At 48.8% G+C, this 26,152-nt stretch overlaps 1 protein-coding gene across 1 annotated transcript in view; it reads left to right on the top strand.

The window, feature by feature from the left end:
• UBALD1 (UBA like domain containing 1) overlaps positions 1-14,129 on the top strand; it is a 21,922-nt gene extending 7,793 nt beyond the window's left edge. Inside the window, exons 3-4 of the mRNA XM_076069843.1 lie at positions 3,804-3,866; positions 11,158-14,129. Coding sequence (XP_075925958.1) covers positions 3,804-3,866; positions 11,158-11,505 — 411 coding nt within the window. The 3' untranslated portion in view covers positions 11,506-14,129. The remainder of the gene's footprint in view (positions 1-3,803; positions 3,867-11,157) is intronic.
• Positions 14,130-26,152: the final 12,023 nt, after the last annotated feature.

The following is a 26,152-nucleotide window of genomic DNA, read 5'->3' as shown; positions in this document are numbered from 1 at the left end:
CTGCTCCTCCTGCTCCTCCTGCTGCTCCTCCTGCTGCTCCTGCTGCTGCTGCTCCTCCTGCTGCTGCTCCTCCTGCTGCTGCTCCTGCTGCTGCTGTTCCTGCTGCTCCTCCTGCTCCTCCTCCTGCTGCTGTTCCTCCTGCTGCTGCTGCTCCTGCTGCTCCTGCTGCTGCTCCTGCTGCTGCTGCTCCTCCTGCTGCTGCTCCTGCTGCTGCTTCTCCTGCTACTGCTGCTTCTCCTGCTCCTCCTCCTGCTGCTGTTCCTCCTGCTGCTGCTGCTCCTGCTGCTGCTCCTGCTGCTGCTGTTCCTCCTGCTGCTGCTCCTCCTGCTGCTGCTCCTTCTCCTCCTGCTGCTGCTCCTCCTCCTGCTGCTCCTGCTGCTCCTGCTGCTGCTCCTGCTGCTGCTCCTGCTGCTCCTCTTCCTGCTGCTGCTCCTCCTGCTGCTCCTGCTGCTCCTCCTGCTGCTCCTCCTGCTGCTGCTCCTCCTGCTGCTCCTCCTGCTGCTGCTCCTCCTCCTGCTGCTGCTCCTGCTGCTCCTCCTGCTGCTCCTCCTCCTGCTGCTCCTCCTGCTGCTCCTCCTGCTGCTGCTCCTCCTCCTGCTGCTCCTCCTGCTCCTCCTGCTGCTCCTCCTGCTGCTCCTGCTGCTGCTGCTCCTCCTGCTGCTGCTCCTCCTGCTGCTGCTCCTGCTGCTGCTGTTCCTGCTGCTCCTCCTGCTCCTCCTCCTGCTGCTGTTCCTCCTGCTGCTGCTGCTCCTGCTGCTCCTGCTGCTGCTCCTGCTGCTGCTGCTCCTCCTGCTGCTGCTCCTGCTGCTGCTTCTCCTGCTACTGCTGCTTCTCCTGCTCCTCCTCCTGCTGCTGTTCCTCCTGCTGCTGCTGCTCCTGCTGCTGCTCCTGCTGCTGCTGTTCCTCCTGCTGCTGCTCCTCCTCCTGCTGCTCCTTCTCCTCCTGCTGCTGCTCCTCCTCCTGCTGCTCCTGCTGCTGCTCCTGCTGCTCCTGCTGCTGCTCCTGCTGCTGCTCCTGCTGCTCCTCTTCCTGCTGCTGCTCCTCCTGCTGCTGCTCCTGCTGCTGCCCCTGCTGCTGTTCCTCCTGGTGCTGCTCCTGCTGCTGCTCCTCCTCCTGCTGCTGCTGCTGCTGCTCCTCTTCCTGCTGCTGCTCCTCTTCCTGCTGCTGCTCCTCCTCCTGCTGCTGCTCCTCCTCCTGCTCCTGCTGCTGCTCCTCCTCCTGCTTCTCCTGCTGCTGCTGCTCCATCACCTCGCACCCTCGGGTGTCCAGCCCCAGGTCTCGACCTCCACGTGCCACGGTCGTTGTTGTTGTCCGATTGGGTCACAGTCGGCACTGTGCCTAGGGCCTACGACAACTAAAAGGGCCCAACGAAAACAACAGATTGCCCCATGTTTGTTGTCGTTTGTATGATTAACAAAAAAGTTAACCAAGATATCTTCTTGAATAAATATATGTATAGATAGCAAGGATAGGCACAGTGTATATACGAAGGGGCAGAGCCATGTCAATCGTTATTTTTTCATAAGGCGAGAGAGAAATTCACACCGGAGATGAACTTTTCGAGATGTTTTATTCATTGCAAAATTCGCAATAACATCTTCAAATGGTGCTTTTCTTACAATCTCATTGTCAATAGAAGGGGAAGGATGAAGGACTACGAAACAGAAATGACCAGGGCCTACAAGAACCTTAATCTGGCCCTGCACACTGGGTGATGGGTGCCCATCCAGATCTCGACCTCCACGTGTCCACCACCACCCCCACGTACAGCTTCGGTCCACCCCGCCCGTCCCGTCACCTCCTTCCTGTGATCCTCCGCATCCATGTTGACCCACACGATGGCACCCCGTTGTCGTGTGCTCTTTCAGCCTTCTCAACACACTGCTTATATCTATCATCACGACACACGCTTGCCCACCACGCTCCACGCCAGTGCAACAACGACGCCGTCACACAATGTAGGTCCGTTCTCCTTCACTTAGAGCCTTAGACTAATCCTCTCCGTGATCCGTCCACCCCGAGCAACCTTCATCCGTCCCCTTTGGATCAGCTTACATATTCCGTAAATCGCGACCTCCCTCCGACCATCTCTATGGAAATTAATCCATAGTAATCCACCGCTTACTGCCATTTTTCATTAAAATCAATTCCTACATCCAAACAACCCCACCTGAATTTCACCCCTCTCTTCATAGCTCAACATATCTTACTAGCTAAACATCTTGTATAGTCTCTCCATCAGTTCCATCGTCGTCTGCATATCCTCCTTCATTCATTCTATCTCGCCCATAATTGTGACCTCCGATCATCAGCCGTAATCCATTCACTGCTGGATGAAGGCCTCCCAAAGGCATCGGACATCACTGGCGAGTCTACGATGTCGCCTTAAACCGGCACAAGAGCTGACTTCATCACTCCATCCCCTCGACGGACGTGTTTTCGGGCATGTTCCATCCTCTTGGCTGCCACTGGATCATTATTCTTGATCACCAGCCATGATTCCGTCTAGCTACTTTGCTTCAGCTTGAATTGTCGTTAACACGAGTACAGAATGTTCTCACGTGTTTTTCGTTACGTCTCAATGTTATTCTAAGAATGCGTCTCTCCATTCCTCTTTATCCTTACAACTGTACTTTAATTCTAACGTGATCTATCACATATCCTGTCCCATAGAAGTTATGTCTTTGTAACTTTCTGCCGTGTGTAGTTGGACTTTTATAGCGTTATAAGACATTGACAAATAAAAGCAGTTCGCTGACCATAACTTTGGACAGAAACTCAACACATCCCTCGGTAACACTTCGCTAAAATGGGAGGGGGGTGAGAAATTCCAATAGGTGACGTTTCGGGCAATGCCCCTTCCTCAGAGGAAATGTGTGGACATAAGTTTTGGGTGGTCTTGGTACAGCCTAATGGCTGTGAAAATCAGAAGACAAGAGGTGACTTTTTTTTCAACCGCACATTGCCACTGGCAGACTCTGCCGCAGTTGGCAAAGGTGTAAGAGGCGTGGCCTACCACGTGATGTTGTTGTCCTGCAGTGTGCATGCCTGATCAACCAAACAGAATGCTGCTAGAGTAACAATGTAGACTCGTACGCGATTGACTTCACTAAATTACCATCCACATTATTCATCGTGGATAATTCACAGTGACTGTACTGGGGTCGCCTACAAGCCCGTTCAATCCTAAGGCCCAAATCCTGACCAAATTCTGCCTTGTGTGTGAACTGGAAACGAGATCAAAAGGAACATTCCTCCACACAATACTCAACCTCATCACGTGTGTATGTTGCAATTTCCAGGAACGAGGGACTTAAAAGTGCCACCTTATTTTGAATGGCCGCGCTTGCTGATTATCCCAACGTACAATAACATCACAGTTTCAGAGCCACAAGCCCAGATGCCCAAACGTGTCAAACTGCCCATTAACAAACAGCACCATTGGGCAAGGTCGTTTGTCGCTGGGTTAAGACATCAAATAGTGGTTGCTTTGACCTTTTCACTGTATTGTATTGTCACTCAAAATGTAAAATGTGTGATAACTGTACAGCACAGGCAGTGGTGTACAAGTACAAATAACAAACACTCAACACATTCGTCAACATATGCCCTAAAAGGAAAACAATGTGTATGATGAGCTGTGAAGAAGGTCCGTTGCCTGAAACGTCACCTATGAATATACAGTACAGTGTTTATTTTCCTTTGAGGGCAGTGTCATTGAGGAATGTGTAGAGTCACTGTATGGTATTTGAGCCAATCGCTGGCGGGCTGTTGCCGTGTTGTGTCTCTGCCCCCATCCGCAGACGGCGCTGAGCATGTTTTTCCAGGAGGCGAATGTGCCCAACGCCTTCCACGCTCACCAGATGGTGAGCTGCAAAAGGGCTCTGGGATCTTCCTACCCCTTCCATCCAAATCCATTGCCCCCTTTCATCCACCGTGCCATGTCAGGGAGGGCCTGCGAAGACAAACATTGTCTAACCCTCCCCCACCCGTGCATTTTTTGGGGCATTTAAAAAAGCTGCTTTTGTTTGTTTTGTTTTTTTCAAAGGCTGGCTCGTCTTAAAGCGTCGTGGCACGAATTCCCACGTGAGCTGATTTGCACGTGACTGAAGAGCAAATCAAACAATGTAATGGAGCAGGAAAATGTAAACATTAAGTTATGGCCAGTTTTGAAAGTGCCTACACAATTCAATTAGATCGCTTAATTGCGTAATTATTCTACACAGGCAAACCGAAGTGCACATTACAAAATAATACACTGACATTGTTTTTTTTATTATTATTAGACCCGCGCATTGGTTTGGCAACATTTATTTCACAGGAGTTTTTGTTCTGTTATATTTTGAGAGCCAGAATATTTATAGCCAAGTGGTAGGCTAACATCACTGACACGGCGATTTTTTTTTGGTTAACCCGCTGTGTTCAACAATTTCCATTTAAAAGGTAACGGTATTCCTGAGCGTGGAATTAACACTACAAGTACACGCTGTTTGTATTTGCATCAAGAGACCGCAAGAGGAATACAGCGTGGGTTGGAGAACAGCAGCAGGTTAATAACATCGTTCAGATGTTGAGGAAAGGAAGTGAGATCGGCCCAGGATGCATCACCATCCCTAGAAAGGACCAATGGTCAAGAGTAATGACGGAGCAGCGGCCAAGGAATGGAATCCTGAGATCAGATGAAGCGGTGAACTCAGCTCTGTGCAGTTGCAAGGGTGGATTGGCTACACGCCAGGATTGCGCGAGATTGTGGTGGCTTGGGAGACTTTCATCCAGCAGTGGATTGACCATGGCTCATGATGATAATGATGATATTAAAGCGTCATCACAGTGATTGTTATGATTTGTTTTTGTACCCACTGCATTGTTTAACAGTGTATAAACGTGGGAGGGAGCCGGAGTGCTTAGAGGAATGCAGCTGCTGTGTTTTGCAACAATACATCCCGGTGTGGGCCCCGTCGTTTAGATGGGGTGATCTTGCCAATCACGTTTGAGAACTAAGCGGCATTTGATTAACAATCCTGGCTCTGCTGATGAAACCCAGAAGGTCGAAACCGATACAGAGTTTACTTGCTTAAACAAATGTGTTTAGGATAAAATGTATCTGGAAAGGCAATAGACTGAAACGTTTTACTTTAAACATGTAGACACAGAATAGAGTTGTGCTTATATTGTATACGTTTCTACCTAGTGTGCTATAGAGGGGCACAACATTATAACAACATTATAACAAGTATAATTATGGTTGCATCACCCCACAACATTGGGCCTTTACTGCCAGGAAGGTGTGGCATGCCAGTGCTGTGACATCAAACCTAACTGTACACGTTCCTCTGTATACAACAGTTGAATGTTAGAGGCAGTACAGTATGTGTATGGTGCACATCACCACCACCGGCTCTTTCCATAGTTCATCATCACCTGCGCCTTGATCCATTTAAGCTGGAGGGGTGGTGGTGGTTAAGTAATTATTTTGTAAATACACCCACCCTTATGTGTAAACAGTGCTGGTAACATGGAGTTTTTGTCTATGGAAGGACAGTTTGAAGCAAGTATTACAATTGTTTATATGGTACAGCACTCCGCAAAGTAATCAGCTGCAATATTTAAGCATTACATTGCTCAAGTGTTTATTTTTGTATACGTATATTTCCCTCAACACGTGTTCTGCTCCCTGGGTCAGTCGAGTGCCATGATGAAGTACAGGAAGTGTGTTTTCACTTTCAAGATGTCGTTTTTCAATTTAGTGAGAACTTTTAAACGGTAACTTGTTTCAAACTTAGCTCCGTGGCCTCTTGTTGGTGTGGATTTTGTTGCTGGAATTGGCGTAAAGGTGAGCACACCTGTACTTGCAATCCATGGGTCATCGAGTTCATGCTTGCGGTGGCCGCGGCAATTGAAAACGATTTGCAGGTTTCTTAAATGCCCTCCTTCCTCGCCTTTGTTCACCCAGTAGTTATGAATCGGTACATCCCAGTTAGTCAATCGGAAGACCGCGTGCAGTGGAGTAAAGTGTGGGAATTTCCGACAACCTTCCATGACGTTTGGCCAGCGATGACTCTGGCTGTTGCCTAATGAGGCTGGTTGTAATTATCGGCGAAACATCATGGTTCTCGAATGTGGTGGTGGGTTTACTCTCTAACACACCGGTGTGCTGAACTCGTAACTAATTGGCATGTTTTGTTTACGTGACAAACCTTACTAATTGGATGTGTCGAGTATTGGCGGTTTTAACCACACATTTATATTTACACGATCTAACCCAAAAAAACCTCTTATGGATAATATTGGTGTCGAGAGCCCATGTGTTAAACTGAAGAATATAGAAAACGACATCGTACTGGGGCTTGCTAGACCTCCGTCTAGTGGAGACCTTTCTGCTAGCAGTGACGTCAACAAGTCATTGCAGGGATGCACCGTATTCCATTTACTGTATTAAAAATGATAGTGCCAAATGTAATTACAATTTTTTTATGTCAATTACCCCATGAAGCGTGCAAGTTTTACCTGCCGTTGACATCAATCATTCCACGTGGTGGTTGAGAAATGTCTTGCGCATCGCGAGAATATTGACAAACCAAGAGTGGCAAGCATTTGAGGAATCTCGTAAAATACGTAAAGAGTTGTATATTTTGTCACGTGATCTGGCCGGGTCATTGCACTGCAGCGCAGCCTCCTGGAAGCCGGCCCCCCATTTTGTACGGTTCATTATCGCCAGCCAGCGGTCATGTTGTGTTTACAGAGGGCATCCAACAAAAAAAGTTCTGCTCGAGAGCGTAAACCCTTGGTAGGGGCAGCGGCGTTACGTGAAGTGCGCCACGCTGTACCTCTGTTGGCTTTCCCAACAGTGCAGTCACCGATTAACAGAGTCGGATGGCCTCCAATGACTTCAGCTGCTGGTTACAGCCTCCTTTCATGGTTCTGCAGCCCACCCGTTGTGTGGCAGGCAGCATTCGGTGATATCCTGCTACTGTCTTTGACGGCCTGGAAACCGCAGAGATGTTTTGGATGGGAGGGAACCGAATCGCTTCAAATTACAGTTTGACAAAAAGCCCATTTGTTGTTCATACGACTTCGTTTAGTACGATTGAATGTGATGTCATTTCGTGCAAGAACCGCACTGATTTCATAAATGAACACAGCTGAATGTGCCTCGGTCGCATCATGGTCTGTAAATAGGTTTGATCTCAGCGTTATATAGCTGTAAAAAAAAAACTAAATGTTTAGCTTCTTTGTACAGCGTGTTCCGCGTCTATTTTCGGCCTTAAAAAATCCCCACAGTGAGATTACTGTCCAAATAAACTCAACCGTTTAGTACGATCATTATTTCATTAGCGAGACAATTGTGTTAGTTATTTTCACGTGGTAAATTTTGACAAGGAAGGGAATGTTGACTCCAATGCAGTCTGTTGAAACGGCCATGTCAGCGACTTTGTGATTGATTTAGAAACACCGTCAAGCTGTGTGCGAGTGTGTGTGGTCGACTGGGCCTCAAATGAGAACCTGGTGCGGTGTGTAGTAAACATCGTCACTCGGGAGACAAAGGCGGCCGGGCGTGGTGCTCGCCACCCACGCCCTCATGTGCCGTGCCGGCCTTCGTAGGTGCTCCTCGCTAACCGCACTTGCCCCAACAGTCTGTTAAGGCTACACGGGGCATCTTTGTTTTTGTTGTTAGACAAGTCCCGAGCATAGTTCTGGCTCTTGTTTTCACTCGTGACGCTCCCTGCCACGGTTGACTAATAATTCACTTGGCATATTATTGTCATTTCCTCCGAGGCTTCGTCTGGTTACAGCAGGTGACATACTTCATGAGTCTGTGCAGATGGGAATTAATATCATGTCATGCCAGAAGTTAATCTGCCAGGTCGTCATGGTCAGCAGCACGCTGTACTTGCAATCCAAATACTCTAAAACGCACGTTTATAAATGTGGAGGGATAAGCTGGAGGACTCGGAGAAAAATCCACGCAACGACGGGGAGAAAGAACATTCAAACTCCTAATATACAGCAGGCGTCAGGGTTGGGATTGAACCCACGACCTCCTGCATACCTGGCGAGGTAGTCAACATCTCGACACCACGGTGCCCTTGGCAAGAGTCTTAAATGCAACCCCCCCCCCCCCCCGTCTCACCAGAGGTGCAAATGGGTTGACCACAGGAAGGTCACGTGTGGTGGGGTAAAGTGCGTGCGCTCCCATCTCTTCCAAGATGTCAGGCCAGCGTGGAAGAGTAGGCCAAAAACCCTCGAGTTGGGCTGTCTAAATCTTCTCTGGAAGAAATTCTTCCACCAGCAGGGACTTGAAGCAATTGCTTGGATGTCTGTACCTTTAGCTTGTCATCGTTTACATGCGAGGAAGGGCAAATGAATGAAGGCACTTTATGTTGCAACGCCTTTATTTACATTATTTGGCAAGAGAGAGATGTGGACTTGGAATGCTTTGTAAGTTTCAGGGTAGCAATGAGGCATTGGAACAACATTGATCAACAATTATTGGAGGTCACGGTTGTAATGTTACACTAGATAGCTAACGAAAACACAGTTGTATTTATTCTCTTTATAATGCTGTTAAGTTTACAGTTGATTACCCTCGTGGTTCTGTTTAATCGTTCGCTGTATGGTAATGCAGTATGGACGGAAGCAATGATCGCCGCAATGCGCTATGATCCCGACGGCACGAGTTGCAGTTCTGCCCAAGGATTACTTCAGTAGCCATGCCAAGTATGGTCAAACAAACTCCGTGACCGGCAGCACGTGGGGAGGCCTTCAGTATTGGATGAACACGATGACGCAGCATAGAATTCATTTCTCTGTCGTACCTTGGCCACCGATCATTTATTCACCCGTCAAAATAGATTATTTTTTCTATGTATCACACACCCACATCGAATCGTGTGCATGGGAATTGATTTGCTTGTCATTTATGCAAATGAAGTGGCACTTTTGCAGAGTAATTAATGACTAAACGAAAAGAAAACAAATAAGACTGAATACGACCTGGAAAATATTGATTCTTAAATCTCGACGACAAATCTTGGCCGTATATCAAATTTGCTGTTGTTACGGGCAAATATGAATGTCCACTTGCCTCCTGATAAGATCATAGATATGATGTCAGGATGAATTTAGTTTTTGTCTGTGTGGTATTCGGATATTTCCTGTGAGCCTATAGAGCAAAAAGAACACACCAGGTAATGCACTTGAGATTAACAACACGACTAACCGGTTGCTTTTATCTCAAGTATATTTTTATGATAAATTGAACACACCCTATTTTAAAAATATTGACTTATGTACGCATAAATAGGCCTTCTGGCGATGCAGTCACATTACCGTACAGAACAAATACAAGCGAAATCGTATATTTGCATATTTAGTGCACGGTTTGGGAATGAAAAGTGTGATTTTTTAAAATTTGCGAGCTGTTAGTTGCTGTGCAGAAGTAATCCTGGAGGCTTAATATATCCAGAGGACGGTCACGTTTGTTTGTGCAATTTTGCCATTCCGCTATAAAGGTGGTGCTTTATTCCGCCTAACACCTCATACGTAGAGGTTGTTCTGGCCTAGCTGCAGCGGTGCTTAAGGCACATTTTCATTCTTGTGTTGTGAGTCGGACGTAAATGAGCCCTGTGATTTGAACGCATGTGGCCATTGACAGCACATTGTGTACAGAGGCTGTTTGTTTTAGAACTCCTTGGCAAATGGCAGCCTCGAATTCTGGGAAAATGTCTCAAGACAAGACCAGTTTCTTTTGGGTGCAGAGCTGTCTGTTATCACGCCCCTTTATTTGTTTGAGCTCCCTGCAAGAATATAAGGTGCCCTGTATTTTTGCAGCCTTTTGAAATAGTCATTTTTTTCTTAAAAATGTATATTTGACAGTGCCCTTGTATCCTTTAGCAAATACACATTGCCTTGCTCTGAGAACAAACACCCACCTGTATAAATAAGACATGGCTAGTGTTTACTGCATACTACTACACTACTTTATTGAAATGTTTCTTTAAAATTAAAATTCCCCATAGCCATTACTTATCAGTTTAAGTGTACCAATTGCACTAATTGAGTTAATGTACTTTTGTTTGTTTTTTGCATTCATTTAGTCCAAGTATCAGTTCGGTCAGAAGCTCTTGCATTGAATGCAGGAGCAAATGTTATAATATCTGGGGTGAGCAGTTGGCTCAGAGATCAGAGCACGGAGCCAGCACTGCCGTGAACATGAGTTCACACCTGGGTTTAAACACAGCAAATAACTCATTCATCTAGAGAGTTTGACGACATTATTATTATTTTAAACACAACCCCGTACGCTGTGCATTTTATTGCTTTAATCACGGCGGCAATGAGCAATTGGCCAATCATCGTGATGCAGGGCTTTCTTGACAAAAAAGAAAACCTGTGGAGGCTTTTTTTGCTTGAATAATTAACCTTTTATTATTGTTTTGTATGCGTGCAAGGCTTGGATGTTAAAAAGACTGACGGAAATCAGATATTGGCACTCGAAATGTTGTTGCTACAGAAGGATACTGCTGCTGCAGCTACGCTGGACACAAAGAGTGACCGACGCAGACGTAAAAAAACGGTTGCGCATAGAACAAGACGACCTGATTCAGGCAGTGATGAGAAGGAGACTGGCACTATTAGGACACACATGTAGGATGGAAGACAACAGGAAAATTCAAAGTGTGTTGTTTGGAAAAATGGAAGGAACAGGAAAGAGAGAAAAGACCTAACAGAGCACGGCCTGACACCAACAACAGAAGAGATTTGTGCCAGACAGATGTGGCCACTATGTGAGCATACTGGCACAGGACAGAGGAAAGTGGAAACTAATGACGAAATTTTGATTTAAAGCTTTCGTGACTGCAGGGATTCATATTCTTGGTTCTTTCGGTAAAGTCACACCTGAGATGATGATTGCTTGTGTTGCAGTCGAAACGTCGTGAGAATTTTATTGTTTTATATTTTTATTATTTTATTGTTTCCCTTCTACGTGACTTTACCGAAAGAACCAAGAATATAATGACGCAATGTGCAGTGGACACCGACGGGGCTATCTGACCATGGATCTTGATGATGATGATTGTTGTCGTCGATCCAACTTGTTACATTTAGAAAGTGATCCGAGATCGCCGCATTCCCGTCTGTCTCGGTCGCACGCAGATGTGCACGCCCACCAACACGCCGGCGACGCCGCCCAACTTCCCCGACGCGCTGGCCATGTTCTCGCGCCTCAAGGCCTCCGAGGGCCTTCAGACGGGCAGCCCCGGGCCGCCCGGGCCGGCTGCGGGTGGCACGGCAGCCGCGGCGGCCGCGTGCGGCGCCGCCCCCGCCGTGCCTTGGGCGACCACGGCTTCGCTCGCGCCCGGCGCACGGCGCTCCGGCAACGACTGCTGCCCCGCGCAGCCGCAGATGCCGCCGACCGGAGCCACGCAGCACCCTTACCACCGCCGCCGCCGCCGCCGCCGCCACCAGGCGAAAATCAACACCTCCGTGGAGGCGGAGAGATGAAGATGGGCGGCGAGGGTTGAGAAGCCGCTTAGGGCACGGCGCACGGTTAACAGCGGCGCGGGTCGCGGGTCGCCGTCAGCTTTAACTTTTGCGCGCCCGGTAAAATGGCGATGCCGCGCCCGTGCAGCATCCACTCTTGTTTTTGTAAAGAACTGGGGGCAAGAAATTGCACAGCGTATGGGTAGTGTTTTTGAGAAAACTAAAATCATGCTGCCATAAACTCTCTCGATGAATGAGTGTTTGTTTTTTTGTATTTAACCTTTCCGAGCATAATATTATTTCCCACGTGCTTGGCAAGGGGTGGGTGGGGGGGGGTATTCATGTTTAAGAAAGGTAAATCAGGTCGCTTTATTCCGAGCACCCAGCGTTTTGAACGTTGCTCGTTGAGGCAGAAAGCAGTTCGAAGACTTTTTCACGAACATAACTCGAGGAGGGGGGTTGCCATCGAATCCACACCTTTTTTCGATTTTTATATAAGACTCTGCAGACCGCTGTGGATATTTTTGCAATGTCTTGCTGTTAATGAAGATTTTTTTTATGCATTATATATGCCTGTTCAGGGCCCTGAAGCTGTCGATGTTGCAAGCTTGCAGAGGGAACCGATGGGCTTGCTTTGCATCATGTTAAAAATGGTTATCTATATCGTGCAAGGTCACAATGTGGAGTCGTTTTTGTTTGTGTGGTGTTTTTTTTTAAATAATTAGCTTGGGTTTGATGGCATCGTGAAGCCCTCTGATTATCGATATCTGGTGTTAAGGAGGATGATTTTAACACTTTAGTTTGATCCTCATTTCGTACCACAACAACTTCTTGCCGATTAATGAATTTTGTACTAACACGAGGAAGAAGGTGCATGTGTTAGGAAAAGTGTTGTCTGTAGATTAAAGTGCGGCAGTAATTCCGCTCTGTCCACCCCAGCATGCATTGACGATGGCTGTGTGTGTGTGTGCGTTATCACCGTTAAGTGTGCCGAGAGCCGAGTCACTACTATTTGTAACATTGCTTCTAAAACTGTGATGTCTGTGATACTGTTTTTTTTTCTTTCCCTCAGAGTACCAATGCAGATATAGAATGTCTGCTGTACTAAATCCCTGGATACAATTTGCATTGCGGATTTCTGCTCTGATGGAAATCATTTGCACAAACTCAAGAGGGAACTTTTTTGTTCGCCTCACGCTGTGCAACTGTGAGCCCTGAGTGATATCGGTTCTGCAAATATTGTTTTGTACCCACAACATTTGTGGATAAACGTTTTTGCCAGGTCTTTTTTGTTAGTAATTTTACGTGTCATTTGTAGTTGGATGCATCAACAATTGTTTTTTTTCTCTATTAAACTGAATTTTAGTTAAAAATTTGGTTACAGTACTTATTAAAAAATAAAAGATCATGCACCTGAAATGACAAACCCCTGCTGCGTGCACAATAAAGGATGTGAAGTGGCATTGCTTTCGTGGTGAGTGAAGGTGTGAACGCACTTTAAATAAAGATTTGCAAAATATCCCAGTCCGTCACTCAGTGACCTCCTGGGATCAATGCATCGGTCACATCGCCTCCTGTCCATTTACCAAACCGAGTTTGCGGTTTCCCCGTTGGTCACTCTGGCAAGGAAGACGCAAAGCAATGCTTGTGCCCAATAAAGTGATGCAAATCTGGTCTCACGCACATTCACTGGGTTATAACGCACACACTCACAATCTTTCCTTTATAGAAGGAGTGCATTTCAAGTGTACCAATTAAGCACTTTTGATGTCATGGTTTTTTTTAACGCATAAATGCGATTCAAGAGCGATATCTGAAGCAGTGTAGAATCGCCTGCTTCAACCCACTGACCAGCACGGTGAAGTATGGTCAAACAACCCCCTTGACTGACGCGGTGTGGGGGAGGCTTTCAGCAGTGGATTGACAAAGAGCAGTAAATCCTTGCTAATGATTCATTTCAAGTAGCAGAGTATAACCAGCTACATAATGCACATCTAATATCTTTGCAGTAAATTTTGATTTAAAGTTTTCGTGACTGCAGTAATTCATATTCTTGGTTCTTTCGGTAAAGTCACGTCGAAGGGAAACAATAACATAATAAAAATATAAAACAATAAAATTCTCACGACGTTTCGACTGTAACACAGTCATCATCATGTGTTACAGTCGAAACGTCGTGAGAATTTTATTGTTTTATATATTATTTTGTTTCCCTTCGACGTGACTTTACCGAAAGAACCAAGAACATGTCTTTGCAGTAATTACAGGCTTTTTTTGTTGCAAGGCGTACAGATCTAAGGCCTAACTGGCCTTCGCATGACTATGCGCATAGTCATGCGACATTTGCCTGTCCATTTGGGAAAAGCCCTGCACTTGGCACGGCCTTCGTCATTGTTCCTCCTCCTTTACCAAGTCAATGCTTGAGCCGCATGCTTTTTGCGACGCTGACCGGTTCGGAAAGGTGACGCTCCGAATGGCCCCCACCGCCACGTGTCTCAGCTGCGCAGGGCCCTCGCTTCAAACATCTTCGCCTCGAGTCGTGTTCGTACGGCCGTCGGACCCTACATTGAAAAGAAATGTCAAACCTATTTTCTTCGTCAAGACGCTTCAAACAAAAATAAACGATGTCACAACGAATGCATAAAGATGTGTGCGCGTGATTTTCGGTACACCTCAAAGAGGGGCCCCACCACCGCCACTACAAATAGAATGTTTGGATGCTGAGCACTGAAGGTCAGCAGCGCCTTGGCTTGCAGCTCTCCCCAGAACCTCCCCATTCGTCACCAGCCTTGCTCTATCCGCCGCTGGCTGAACGCTTCCCCAAGCTGCAGGCCATCTCTCGTTGTTGTGCGACGTGACAATCCAACCCAGCTCCTCCTGCACCCCCGTGACGATTGCATCGCTCCATCTCCCCCGGCTGACGAGCTCTCTCGGCCACGTTCCATCCTTTGGCTGCCACTCGGTTATTTTAATTTGTCCTGTCCAAGCCCACTAACTTTTATTGACGGGTTGGATTGCGTCTTTAACCATCACGGGACACTCCCGTGATCATCCTCGCAGCAGCAGCAGCAGCTGCAGCGGCTTCTGGCTCAGCCATCGAAAAAAGGCTGTGGTCACTGCGTCGCGCGCTTTCAGACGCGCGTCTGCGCCCGTCTGGAACGCTCTTCCCTCCGATATCAGGAAGCAACTGGGAGCGATGCACTTTTAAATCATCATCGAGATTGAAATCGAATTTGTTAAATAACTGATTTGTGTGCGTGTAGTTTTGTTGTCCTTCTCCCGCAACTCCGATGTGCACGGTTGGCCACGTACGGTGTGAAAGAAGTTCAACGTAAGCACGTGACCCACGTGTTCCAAGTTCAACATAAATACGTGACCCATGTGTTCATCTTTTTGTTGTCTCTCTGTGTTATTCCAAGCATTCGTCTCTGCGGCGTTCCGCTCGGTGTACTTTATTTCGCGTTTCATTTTTTTGTGCTTGTGCGTGAATGTCCGCGCTCGTAAACGATATGTCGAGCATGCAGCGAGCTCGCACTAATTACAAACCGCTGCGGGTCCCTTTGTTTGCGTGTCTCTGTGCCTGCTGTTGTGTTGCCTCGGGCTCACTTGCTGCACGAAAAGCTTCGCGTTCCAGACAACAATCGGGCGAGGCTCGCGTGAAAACAACTCTGTTGTGGCTACGTTCTCGCTCATTTGTTTGCTTCTTGAAGTCCAGGGTCGCAGTGTGCCCGCAATGTACACAAGGAAGTGAACTTGGCCTCGCAAGCTTTGCCAATGGGGGTTGGGCCACAAACAACTCTCAACGAGCCATTAGATATTTCACAAAAACTAAAATTGCTATATTTAGTCAATATAAAGTTTGGAAAACATACTCTGAATGTAAACCATGATAGTGCTGTCATAAATTGATTTTAAAAAATAAATATAGTCTTATCCATATACAGGACCAAGCTTGCTTGACTCAGCATTTTGTACCATTGGTCTCGTGTTATCCACAGAGAATCGGCTTTTTTTGTCTGTCAACTTTGGTATACGGGGAATGTGGCAGCTAAATTATTTAACGTAGGGGGGCATTCAAATTGCTGACAAGGCGATCCGAGTGAAGACTGCGCTTGTGAGAGCCCAAATTCGTTTCGATTGCTGCTCCTCGCAGCGACGAGTTCTGGGACTCGTGGTTCGCGACTCGTGCCACCTCGGCGTGGGGTCGCCTCGCCTCCCACAGGCCTCCACGTGTTTGTCCATCCGCAGTGCAACCCCCACGTGCCACACTTTGCTGCGACGGCTCTCGTGAGTGCGGGCAGCGGCGTGGATTCAATGGGCACGGAGACGTGGGCTTGTGAATATCTCGCGTGAGATGCCTTGTTGTCGTGGGTTTACTCTCCAACAAACCACCTCCGTGTAGCCTTAACAGACTGTAGGGGCAAGTGCTGTTAGCGAGCAGCACCTATGAAGGCCGGAACGGTACACGAGGGGGTGGGTGGCCAGCACCACGCCCGACCGCCTTTGTCTCCCCAATGACGATGTTTACACACCGCGCCAGGTACTCTCCAACACACACACACCGGTGGCGTGCTGAACGAGTGTCCGAATTGGCACGTGTTGTTTACGTGACAAACATTACTAATTGGCTGCGTAGGGAGGTGGTGGCGGGTTGAACGACGTATTTCTATTTACGCGATATAACCTCCTACCCCCCCCCCCCAAAAAAAAAACCCTCTATCATGGATAGTAATGGTCGCGAAAGCCCACTACGACTACCACCACCACTATGACGACGGCGTGTTCAGCTGAACAGTGACCTTGCCTCGTGTGGACGTGGGAAACTGCGCCCTGAGAGAGGCGAATTGCTGCTGGAGATGTCCATCCGTTTGGTTCTCCGGCTGCCGAGAAGGCAGTAAGCACCCACAGCTGAGATGTTTACCGTCGCAACCTTTGAGTGCGTGTGTGTATATAAAAAGCTTCAAACATTCCGCATTTTTTTGAAGATCAAATGTTGCGTGGCAGAAAAAGGAGCGGCTTTCTTTGTCGGCTGTGGGGGTGGAAAAGGGTGCGTGGATCGATGACTGTCCGGAAAATAAATGGGTCTCTTATGTCAACATTTTACCGTACGTTGTTCATCATGAAACACGGTATATACTAAACAGAGCAATACTACAACACAAATACCGACTTATTTAATTTAGAATAAAGTACTTTATACTCTACTTATTAGAATACAATGTATTAACACATGCTATGAAACAATCACGTAGCTTCCATTGGATGAATTAAACAGTGCAATTTGAGTCATTATTTTAAGTAAACATTCACATATCTATGACCAAGCAACGGACGTGATGAGAGACGTACCATGATGCCCTTGTGTTATTTTAGTGGTATTATTCTTACTGTTGTCAATCACCACATCTCGGAAGCTCAACGTGGCCGTGTGTGGAGCACGAGACGATCGTGCATGGATGGGCAACTTCCATTCAGCGGGTCTTGTGGGGGGGGTATCATCAGCAGAGGGTAGTGCAGTTAAATTAATTGTACTGTACTGTGCTCCAGCGTCTATGTTCCCCACCGTTCACCAACCCGCTCTGCCCAACGTGGCCAATAAACCAACCACATCGTGTGGAAAGAGGCCCTCGTCCAGCAGTGGAGCGGCAGGACCTGCGCCCGTGATGTAATGACAGGGTGACACCTGCCGGCCTCAAGGGGTAATTACGGTTACGGCTGCATCACGTAACGCCTCATTATAAGGGGGGGAGGGGGGGCGTATCTGGGGTAAAGGTGAAGGGCGGAGTCGGTCGAGAAGCTCCTGGAACCAGCCCGAAGGTTCTGGAAAAGGGGCGTGGCCAGAGGTGGAGCTGTTCTGCGGGTCCTGGCTGCGTTGCTGCTCGTCGTCATCTCGTCGTCTTCGACCACGTGGCTCTCCTCGTCTTCGACCACGTGGCTGTTCTTCTGCGAGACCAGCTCCGTCGCCGCCGCTACGCAGCTCGCGTGGTGGACGACGGAGATGGGCTGCGTGTTCAGCTCGCCTATGTGTAGCCCAAGTGTTACGCCAAGCGTGCTCTTAATAAATAAGAAGCCTTCACTACTCGACGTGTCACGGGAAGTCGCTCACTGCACGTGCATTAATTGCCGCTTAGCACGGTTGGCTACGTACGGTGCGAAAGAAGTTCTATGAGAGAAAGGGGGGGGGGAAGGTGTTTAACCTCATCATCAATGGGGACGTTTGGGGCGTCTCGGGGGCCGCTGTCCCGCACCTGACAACTTTGGTGGCGCTCGATGTTGACGTTGAGCAGCGTGAGAGTGAGCGGTGCCGCAGCTGTGAGACGGGAAGCTCGACCTGGGGTGGCTTGTGGCTGTCTGGCTGTCTCCAGCGAGTCGCCGCTTGTTCCCGCTGATGGACGCCGACCGCGGAGTGGCTGAGAGAGAGGGCCCGGACTTGCAGTGGGCACGCGTGTTCACCATCGCACGGAGCCAGCCACGTGTGTGTGTGTGTGCGCACGTGTGTGTGTGTGTGCGCACGTGTGTGTGTGCGCACGTGTGTGTGTGTGTGCGCACGTGTGTGTGTGTGTGGCAAAACAACCCCCTACCTCCTCGCGGTGCCGGACGGGCAACTCTGTCGTGGACAGTGCTGTGGGGGGAGTTCCAATTTTGATTGGCTCCTCCCCTCATGGCATATGTGTCCACCACAGGGGCTAAACGGGGGCTCTGGACGGGTGCGAGGGGCTGGTAACCCCTCCACCTTCAATTAATTACCACAAAACCACGAATTAAAGTGAAAACTAAGCTTGTGCCGGAGGCCCCGGGGGGCCAGGCGTCTATGACGTCTCCTGGCCAAACCCCAATTGGCGGAGCCAGGAGATTGAATACCTACCCTCGGGGCTACTCCAGAAACAACGAAAAGCCACTACGGGTGGCCACGTGGAATGTTCGAACGCTCACTGCAGAGGAGAGGCTGCCACTCCTCTGTCGGGAGCTGGACCGGTACCGCCTGGATCTATGCGGCATTCAGGAGGTCCGGTGGACCGGCTCTGGCTCCTGCCACCATGAGGGGTGGACAGTCCTCTACTCGGGGCAGCAGACTGCCAAACAACAGGGTGTGGGTCTTCTTTTGAACAAAAGAATGAAGGGGGCGTGGGAGCGTGGCGGTGAGGTGTGGGAAGCTGTAAGCCCCAGGCTACTTTGGGCTCGCCTTCCCATCAACCGGAGGCGAGGAATGGTGGTCGTGGTTACTTATGCCCCCACCGAAGATGAACATCCGTGGAGGGATGCAGGCAAAGCCGATGAGTCAGATGCCTTCTATGACCTCCTGTCACAGGTGCTGGCTAAAGTGGCCACTCGGGATAGAGTCATCATGTTGGGTGACTTCAATGCCCGAGTTGGTCATGATACTGGCACCTGGTCTGGAGTGATTGGAGGGCATGGGCCAGATCAGCTCAATAACAACGGTAGGAGGCTGCTAGATTTTTGTGCAGCCCATGGGCTTGTAATTACCAACACGCTGTTCCGGCATCGGCGCATCCACACAACATCATGGATGCATGCCGGGTCCAAGCAAGAACATCTGCTGGACTACATAGTGACGGACCAGCGAATGCGAGCCCATGTCCTTGACACCAGGACCTACCGTGGAGCTGATCTGCCCTCTGACCATCGACTAGTCATCTGTAAGATGCGCCTGCCATTCTTCCACTCCGGTGGTGGGTGTACACCCAGGACCCCATTCCAACCTAAAGTGGCCTGGTCTCAGTTATCTGATGAAAGTTGCAAGCGAGAATTTCATCATCGCTTGCGGCTGGGATTGGCATCGTCCCCGACTCCTCCTGATGTCGAGGGTAAATGGGCGAGGTTTAGGACTGTGACTCATGCAGCTGCAATGGCTGCTTTGGGTACGCGGTCCAGACCTCCCCAGACACCCTGGATGACAGAGGAGTTGTTCAGGATGGTTGAGAAAAAGCGACAGGCCCACTGTCATCGGCTACAGAATCCCACGTCAGAGAATGAGGAGGCTTACCGCAGCCTTCGCTCGGAGGTTCGGAGAGCCGTGAGGCGCTGCAAGGATGGGTGGTGGTCGCGGGTTGCTGAGGAGATGGAGTCTGCCTCAGTGGCCCGTGATCACAAATCGCTATTTAACTCCATCAAAAAAGTAACCTGCAGCGCCACACCTATTACCATCATTAGGGGAAAAAACGGTGATCCAATTTCCGACCCCCAGGAACAGGTTCGCAGATTTGCTGAGCATTTCTGTGAGGTCCTGGGGGAGGGAAAATCCCACAGCCAGGAAAACATCGTGGCACAAAGTGAGGATAACCCTGCTGAGGCTGCGGTGCCTCAAATATTGGATGAAGTCACCCACTGTGAGTGGCTGGCTGAGGTGCCATCTGCTGAGGAAGTATTGAAGGCGATCCGGAGTCTGAGACCAGGAAAGGCAGCGGGCAGAGATGATCTCCCAAGCGAAATGCTGAGGGAGGGTGGCGTTTGTGCACAGACTGCCCTATATGACATCATAACAACAGTCTGGACCACTGGACGGGTTCCGCAGGATTGGAAGGATGCCCTGGTGGTCCCCCTTTTTAAGAAGGGGGACCGCACAGACTGTAACAACTACAGGGGCATCTCACTCCTCAGTGTGCCGGGAAAGGTCCTGGCAAGGATTATTCAGCATCGCCTTGCCAGGCACGCTGAGGAGAGGCTTGCGGAGCCCCAATGCGGTTTCAGGAAAGGGCGGTCCTGCACAGATGCCATATTTTCTGTCCGTCTGCTACAGCAGAGGTGTAGGGAATTCCAACAAGACCTACATCTCTGCTTTATTGACCTGGTCAAGGCCTATGATACCATCAGTAGGCCTGGGCTCTGGGTCGTTCTTCGTGCTTTTGGGGTACCTGACCCTCTGCTCACGATCATTAAGGACCTTCATGATGGTGAGCGGGCCCGGGTAAAACTACGTGGCCGGGAGTCAGAGCCATTCCCTGTACACCTTGGGGTGCGACAGGGATGTCCTCTGGCTCCCACATTATTTAACATCTATTTTGACCACGTAGTTCGTGAAGCCTTCAATAGATGTACCGGGGGAATCTCCATATGGTACAGATATAATGGGAGGCTAATCGATGCCCGGGTGCGGTCAAGGGATGGCTCCCTATTGCTCAACCACGTTATGTATGCTGATGACTTGGTAATAGCTGCTCAGTCAGAGGAGGAGTTGGAGACGCTGCTGCTGAGACTGGAGCGTGCCACTAAGAGGTGGGGCCTTACCATCAGCCCCACCAAAACTAAGCACCTGCCTGGGTATTTTGTACCATCGGACACTCCACCCCCACAACTCCCAATCGGTGATGGGGCAGTTGTGGAGAGAGTGGAGAGTTTCCCATACCTGGGCAGTGTGCTTATGACTGGCTCCAGTTTAACAGCAGAGGTCTCACTCCGAATCAGTCGAGCGGCAATATCTTTTCATCGGTTGCGTAACGCTGTGTGGAAGCTACCTGGTCTGTCGCTCCGCACTAAGCTTCAGGTCTTCTCGGCCACGGTCATTCCCTCCCTTCTCTACGCTTGCGAAACGTGGACCCCCCTAATGGAACATCTTCGCCGGTTAGAAACATTTAGGCTGACCTGCCTACGATCCATCCTGGGTTTAACCAGACTGGATTGTGTGAGGAGCTCACAAATCCTTGAAAGATCTGGGCAGGGTCCCATCGGTGAGCTCCTCCGGCAGGCAAGGCTGCGATGGCTGGGTCATGTAGCCCGCATGCCCAGCCACCGCATGCCGAAACAGCTTTTGTTTGGCCGGATTGAGGGGGCTAAGCGGGCGCGGCACGGGCTAGAGAAGAGATGGAGTGATGTGGTACAGGAGGACGTGGAGCTGAGTGGACTTGCCGATGACTGGTACCAGCGGTGTCAAGATCGGCCTCTGTGGAGGAGGCTCGTGAAGGATGCTACTGGGCAGTTGGAGGCAGTCGCCCTCCAACAACAACGGAGGGCGGAGGAGCGACGCTCACAACAGCGAGCGGAGCGCCGGGTGGCTAAAGCACAGCGGGTTGGCACAGTAGGGGGCACAGGTGGTGCATCAGCCAGTCATCTCAGTCAGTCGACCCGTGGCACCTGGGTCTGCCCCGTGACCTCCTGCCAGCGGGCGTTCGACACTTCACGTGGCCTCAGGGTGCACATAGCCTGGCACAAGCGTCGTGGTGACGTCACCGCCACTTAGTGGCGAATGGCGGTTGTTGTTGTTGTTGTGTGTGTGCGCACGTGTGTGTGTGTGTGCGCACGTGTGTGTGTGTGCGCACGTGTGTGTGTGTGTGCGCACGTGTGTGTGTGTGTGCGCACGTGTGTGTGTGTGTGCGCACGTGTGTGTGTGTGTGGGGAGCCGATGACCGGTACCAGCGGTGTCAAGATCAAACTGTGTATGAGGCTGGTGAAGGACGCTGCTGCTGCTGCTACTGGGCAGTTGGAGGCAGTCGCCCTCCAGCAACAACGGAGGGCAGCGGAGCGACGCTCACAACAACGAGCGAAGCGCCGGGTGGTTAAAGCACAACAGGTTGGCACAGTAGGGGGCACAGGTGGTGCATCGGCCAGTCATCTCAGTCAGTCGACCCGTGGCACATGGGTCTGCCCCGTGACCTGCAAGCGGGCGTTCGACACTTCACGTGGCCTCAACGTGCACCTAGCCTGGCACAAGCGTCGTGGTAACGTCACCGCCACTTAGTGGCGAATGGCTGTTGTGTGGGGAGCGGTAGTGTAGCGGTTAGCGCGCTGCACCTCGAACCCAGTGACCCAAGCTCGATTCGTGTTCATGGCCAACACCGGTGACGATTATCTGTACCGGTCCTGGGCCTCCCCTAGGTAGACTCAGCCTCAAATGAGTATTTGGTGCGGTGTGTAGTAAACATCGCCACTGGGGAGACAAAGGCGGCCGGGCGTGGTGCTGACCACTCACTCCCTCGTGTGCCGCTTTGGCCTTAATAGGTGCTCGCTAACAGCACTTGCTCCAACAGTCCGTTTAGGCTATACGGGGGATCTTTGTCTTTGTGGTTGGCACACGTGGGGCCAAACTGTGAGTGAGACAGTGCGGAGACGAGGTGTTGCTGGTTGAACAGGGATGTTACCTTTCTCGCCTGGTATCCAGCAGGTCAAGGGATCGATACCGATCCTGACGCATGTATATTTGGAGTTTGCATGTTCTGCCCGTGGTCGCGTGGATTGTTTCCTCCGGTTTTTTCCTTCTACATTTAGAAACCTGCGTTTAGATTATTTGGCTGCTATGAATGTACACACGACAAGCCACTTTGTTGAACTATCATCTGTGGCCTGGTCGCTTCTGAAAAAGAAGCTAATAGCTCAGTGGGCCTTGCTTGGTGAAATGAACATAGCTAGATATATGAGTGATGTGCTTACCTTTCCTATATTTTGCACTCATATCGTGTTTTTGTATTGTTGTAACGTTCTGACCCGCCACTGCTGGACATCTGTGAAAAAGAGCTTCATAGCTCATTGGATTCCTTCTGTATAAATAAAGATTCAGATTGTGACTGAGACCCAAGTGTTTTACTTTTTATATTTTTCTGACCTGTAGTGTTTTCAGTTCGCTTCTTTTATTTGTGTTCCTCTTTCGAAAACTCAATATCAGAGTGCAGTGAAAGCATGTTTCACGAAACTACGTTCTGTCTTCACATAATTAAAACATGTTTGTGTATTCCATTGGCCTCTTGGCTTTTCAGAGCAATATTATTCCAGCAGAATGTTATTAAACTCGGGACTGGTTTCAACTGTCTGGGTCTCACCAGACTTGTTAAAAAATGCTGCTGGATATTGGTCTGGAAAAACCAATAGACTTAAATATGTTTTAGGAACTTTGAGCATAACGTCACATGTGTCAATGAAAGTTCCCCGAAAACTACCTAATAACTTGAGGGCAATTCTTCTTTGGTTCTTTCCGTAAAGTCACGTAGAATGAGAATGAAATAATAAATTGATAAAATAAAATAACACAATAAAATTCTCACGACGTTTCGGCCACAACACAAGCGGCCTTCGTCAGGTGAAGGGATGAGACTGTCTGGAGGACAGCGCTGGAGCGAACACAGCCAAGCTCAGACCGCGACCTTTAAGCTGTGTGAGAAGAAACAGAGCGCCTTGACAAAGGAATTAGCATAGAATTTAGCATTTAAATAGCTGAGTGATTAGCTTGTGACTGGTCACAGAAATGGCTATGTTAAAGTCAAAGCATACACATTCACTTTAACATAGACATTTCTGTGACCAGTCACAAGCTAATCACTCAGCTATTTCAATGCTAAATTCTATGCTAATTCCTTTGTCAAGGCGCTGTTTCTTCTCACACAGCTTAAAGGTCGCGGTCTGAGCTTGGCTGTGTTCGCTCCAGCGCTGTCCTCCAGACAGTCTCATCCCTTCACCTGATGAAGGCCGCTTGTGTTGTGGCCGAAACGTCGTGAAAATTTTATTGTTATTTTATTTTATCAATTTATTATTTTATTCTCATTCTACGTGACTTTACCGAAAGAACCAAAGAAGATGAATCCTTGCAGTCACGAAAGCTTTAAATCGAAAAATTGAGGGCAATTGTCCCTATGGTTTATGTGTTTGTGATGTCCATAAGCTAATTAGTTTTAGCAGTAGTGTCTTGATGTGATTAAATTTAATTTGCTGCATATAAATAGAGCGTATTGATTTTCAAAGCAACACAACTACTCCTCACAATCTGTCGCTTAAAAATTACGGATACCACTTTACGACGAGTGTTTAAAGGTGGTAATTCCATCATCGATGTAGAGCCTGCATGTAAGGGCTAGAGAAAGTGTACAACAGAACTCATACCCACGGTGCCGTAGGGGTCGAACATTGTGGATCCTGCTATCCGCAATGTTATCCATGTCTTTACTCCACTCATCTGAAGAAAAATTGCGGATAACAGGAAGAATGGGGTTGTGGGTAACTGGAGCTTCGCAGACCCCTACATCTACTATCGATAATATAAGTTGTACGTAATAGGGTCGTGGATGAGAGCTCTTACTCGTTACATTTTCGCCTAAAAGCCTTGTCCCTTTCATGGATTAAATGTTCTTGCTAAATTCGGTACACACAGTTGCATAAGGAACATTTAACTCTTTCCATGTCCATATTGTGCATTGACCAGGGTTCAGCTGTCGTAGGATGCCTTCTCTCAAGGGGAAACTATGTTTCCTTAAGAAGAAGAAGAAGAACAAGAAAAAAGCAATGCGTGCGCCTTGTGTTGGGATCACTGTTAATGAATGGGACACAACTGTTGGTGGGCCATCAGGGTCAGAAATCTGGGGACAGCTGCTAATGCTCATATTCCAAAGTCCTCCCCTGCTACAAGGGAAGCCTGCCAGGGAACATCATGAACTGTTTATCCGTGTAATAGAGCCCCCCCCCACCCAACTCTTCGACGCACGTGGAGGAGTGGTTTTTCTCACACTTTTTTTAGGAATCTCTTTACAAAGAAAACGTGTGTGTGTGTACGTGCGCGCGTGTGTGACAGAGTTAATGCGAACTATGGGGAAGCTTTCCATGCCTTAATGGTTGTTTTTTTTACAGCTCCTGAACGAAACTCAAGGGAACCGATGTTAAACACTGAGTGCAGGTCCACACGTCGCATCAGTCCGATCATTGTCTTAACCACTCCGTCGTTCGCTTCATTGACAAATTTATCGCGGCAAGTGAAGTATCCAACACCGGTTTAACCAGTATCACACACACGCTCTGGTGGCAGAAAGACTTCGCACAAATCCATGGGTTTTTCTTTCACGGTGTTATGTTTATCTATCTGCTATGAAGATAGCTACATCGCCGATTAGATTTTTGTTCCCTTCAAGGCCACGGTGTTTTCTTTCACGAAAGTGTTGATGGGTTTTTCTTTTGTTTAAATTAAAGTCCCGTTGTGTGGCCAGTGCGCTCCTTAAGCACACGTGCACGCCAGCATGTTTTTGTTCGTGTACAGTACAAATCTTTTGTTGTGAGATGCAGTTTTGCACGAGCGCACGCTGTCATGATTACTTTGCCATTTCACTGCTGGATGAGGGCCCTGCCTGCCGTGCCATGCACTTCGGGAGGTTCAGATCGGGTGGAAACTGCCAGGCACGTTCATGCTTGTTTCACATCGTTTACGTGCCGCGTGTTTCCACATTCATAGTCCTGTGCATCATTGTTATTATTAAACCCTGAATGGATTTTCGACCAAAATTCTCAAATGATTGGAGGGGGGGTTGCCATCCCAGAAACCACTTAGGCGAAGGCACTCAACCCAGCGGGTATTGAGATACGAATGTTTTCGTTATGCTAGGACACTGGCACGAGTTAAAATGTAAATGCTTTCCCTTCGGATGCCTGATGCCACTGCATCGTAACTTATGTACTGGGAAAATCAATTATTTTAACAGATAGTCTCCTGAACTTAAAACAAATCAGGGCTTCGTCCCTTCTTTATGCGACTGTTAAGTTTTCAGAAGTAATACGAGTGTTGCTTTCTGATGTACAAGTCAACCACAGGCAGTTCCTATTGTAACAAAGACATAGACCCCTCCCCCCGTATGGACTGAACAGACTGTAGGGGCAAGTGCTTTTAGCGAGCACCTATGAAGGCCAGAACGGCACACGAGGGGGTGGATGGCCAGCATCACGCCCTGACCGCTTTTGTCTCCCC

This window comes from Petromyzon marinus, chromosome 26 (genome assembly GCF_048934315.1).
Source record: "Petromyzon marinus isolate PM22_M1 ecotype Great Lakes invasive population chromosome 26, UKy_Petmar_22M1.pri1.0, whole genome shotgun sequence".
NCBI lineage: Eukaryota > Metazoa > Chordata > Hyperoartia > Petromyzontiformes > Petromyzontidae > Petromyzon > Petromyzon marinus.
This window is presented reverse-complemented; position numbering and strand designations above follow the sequence as displayed.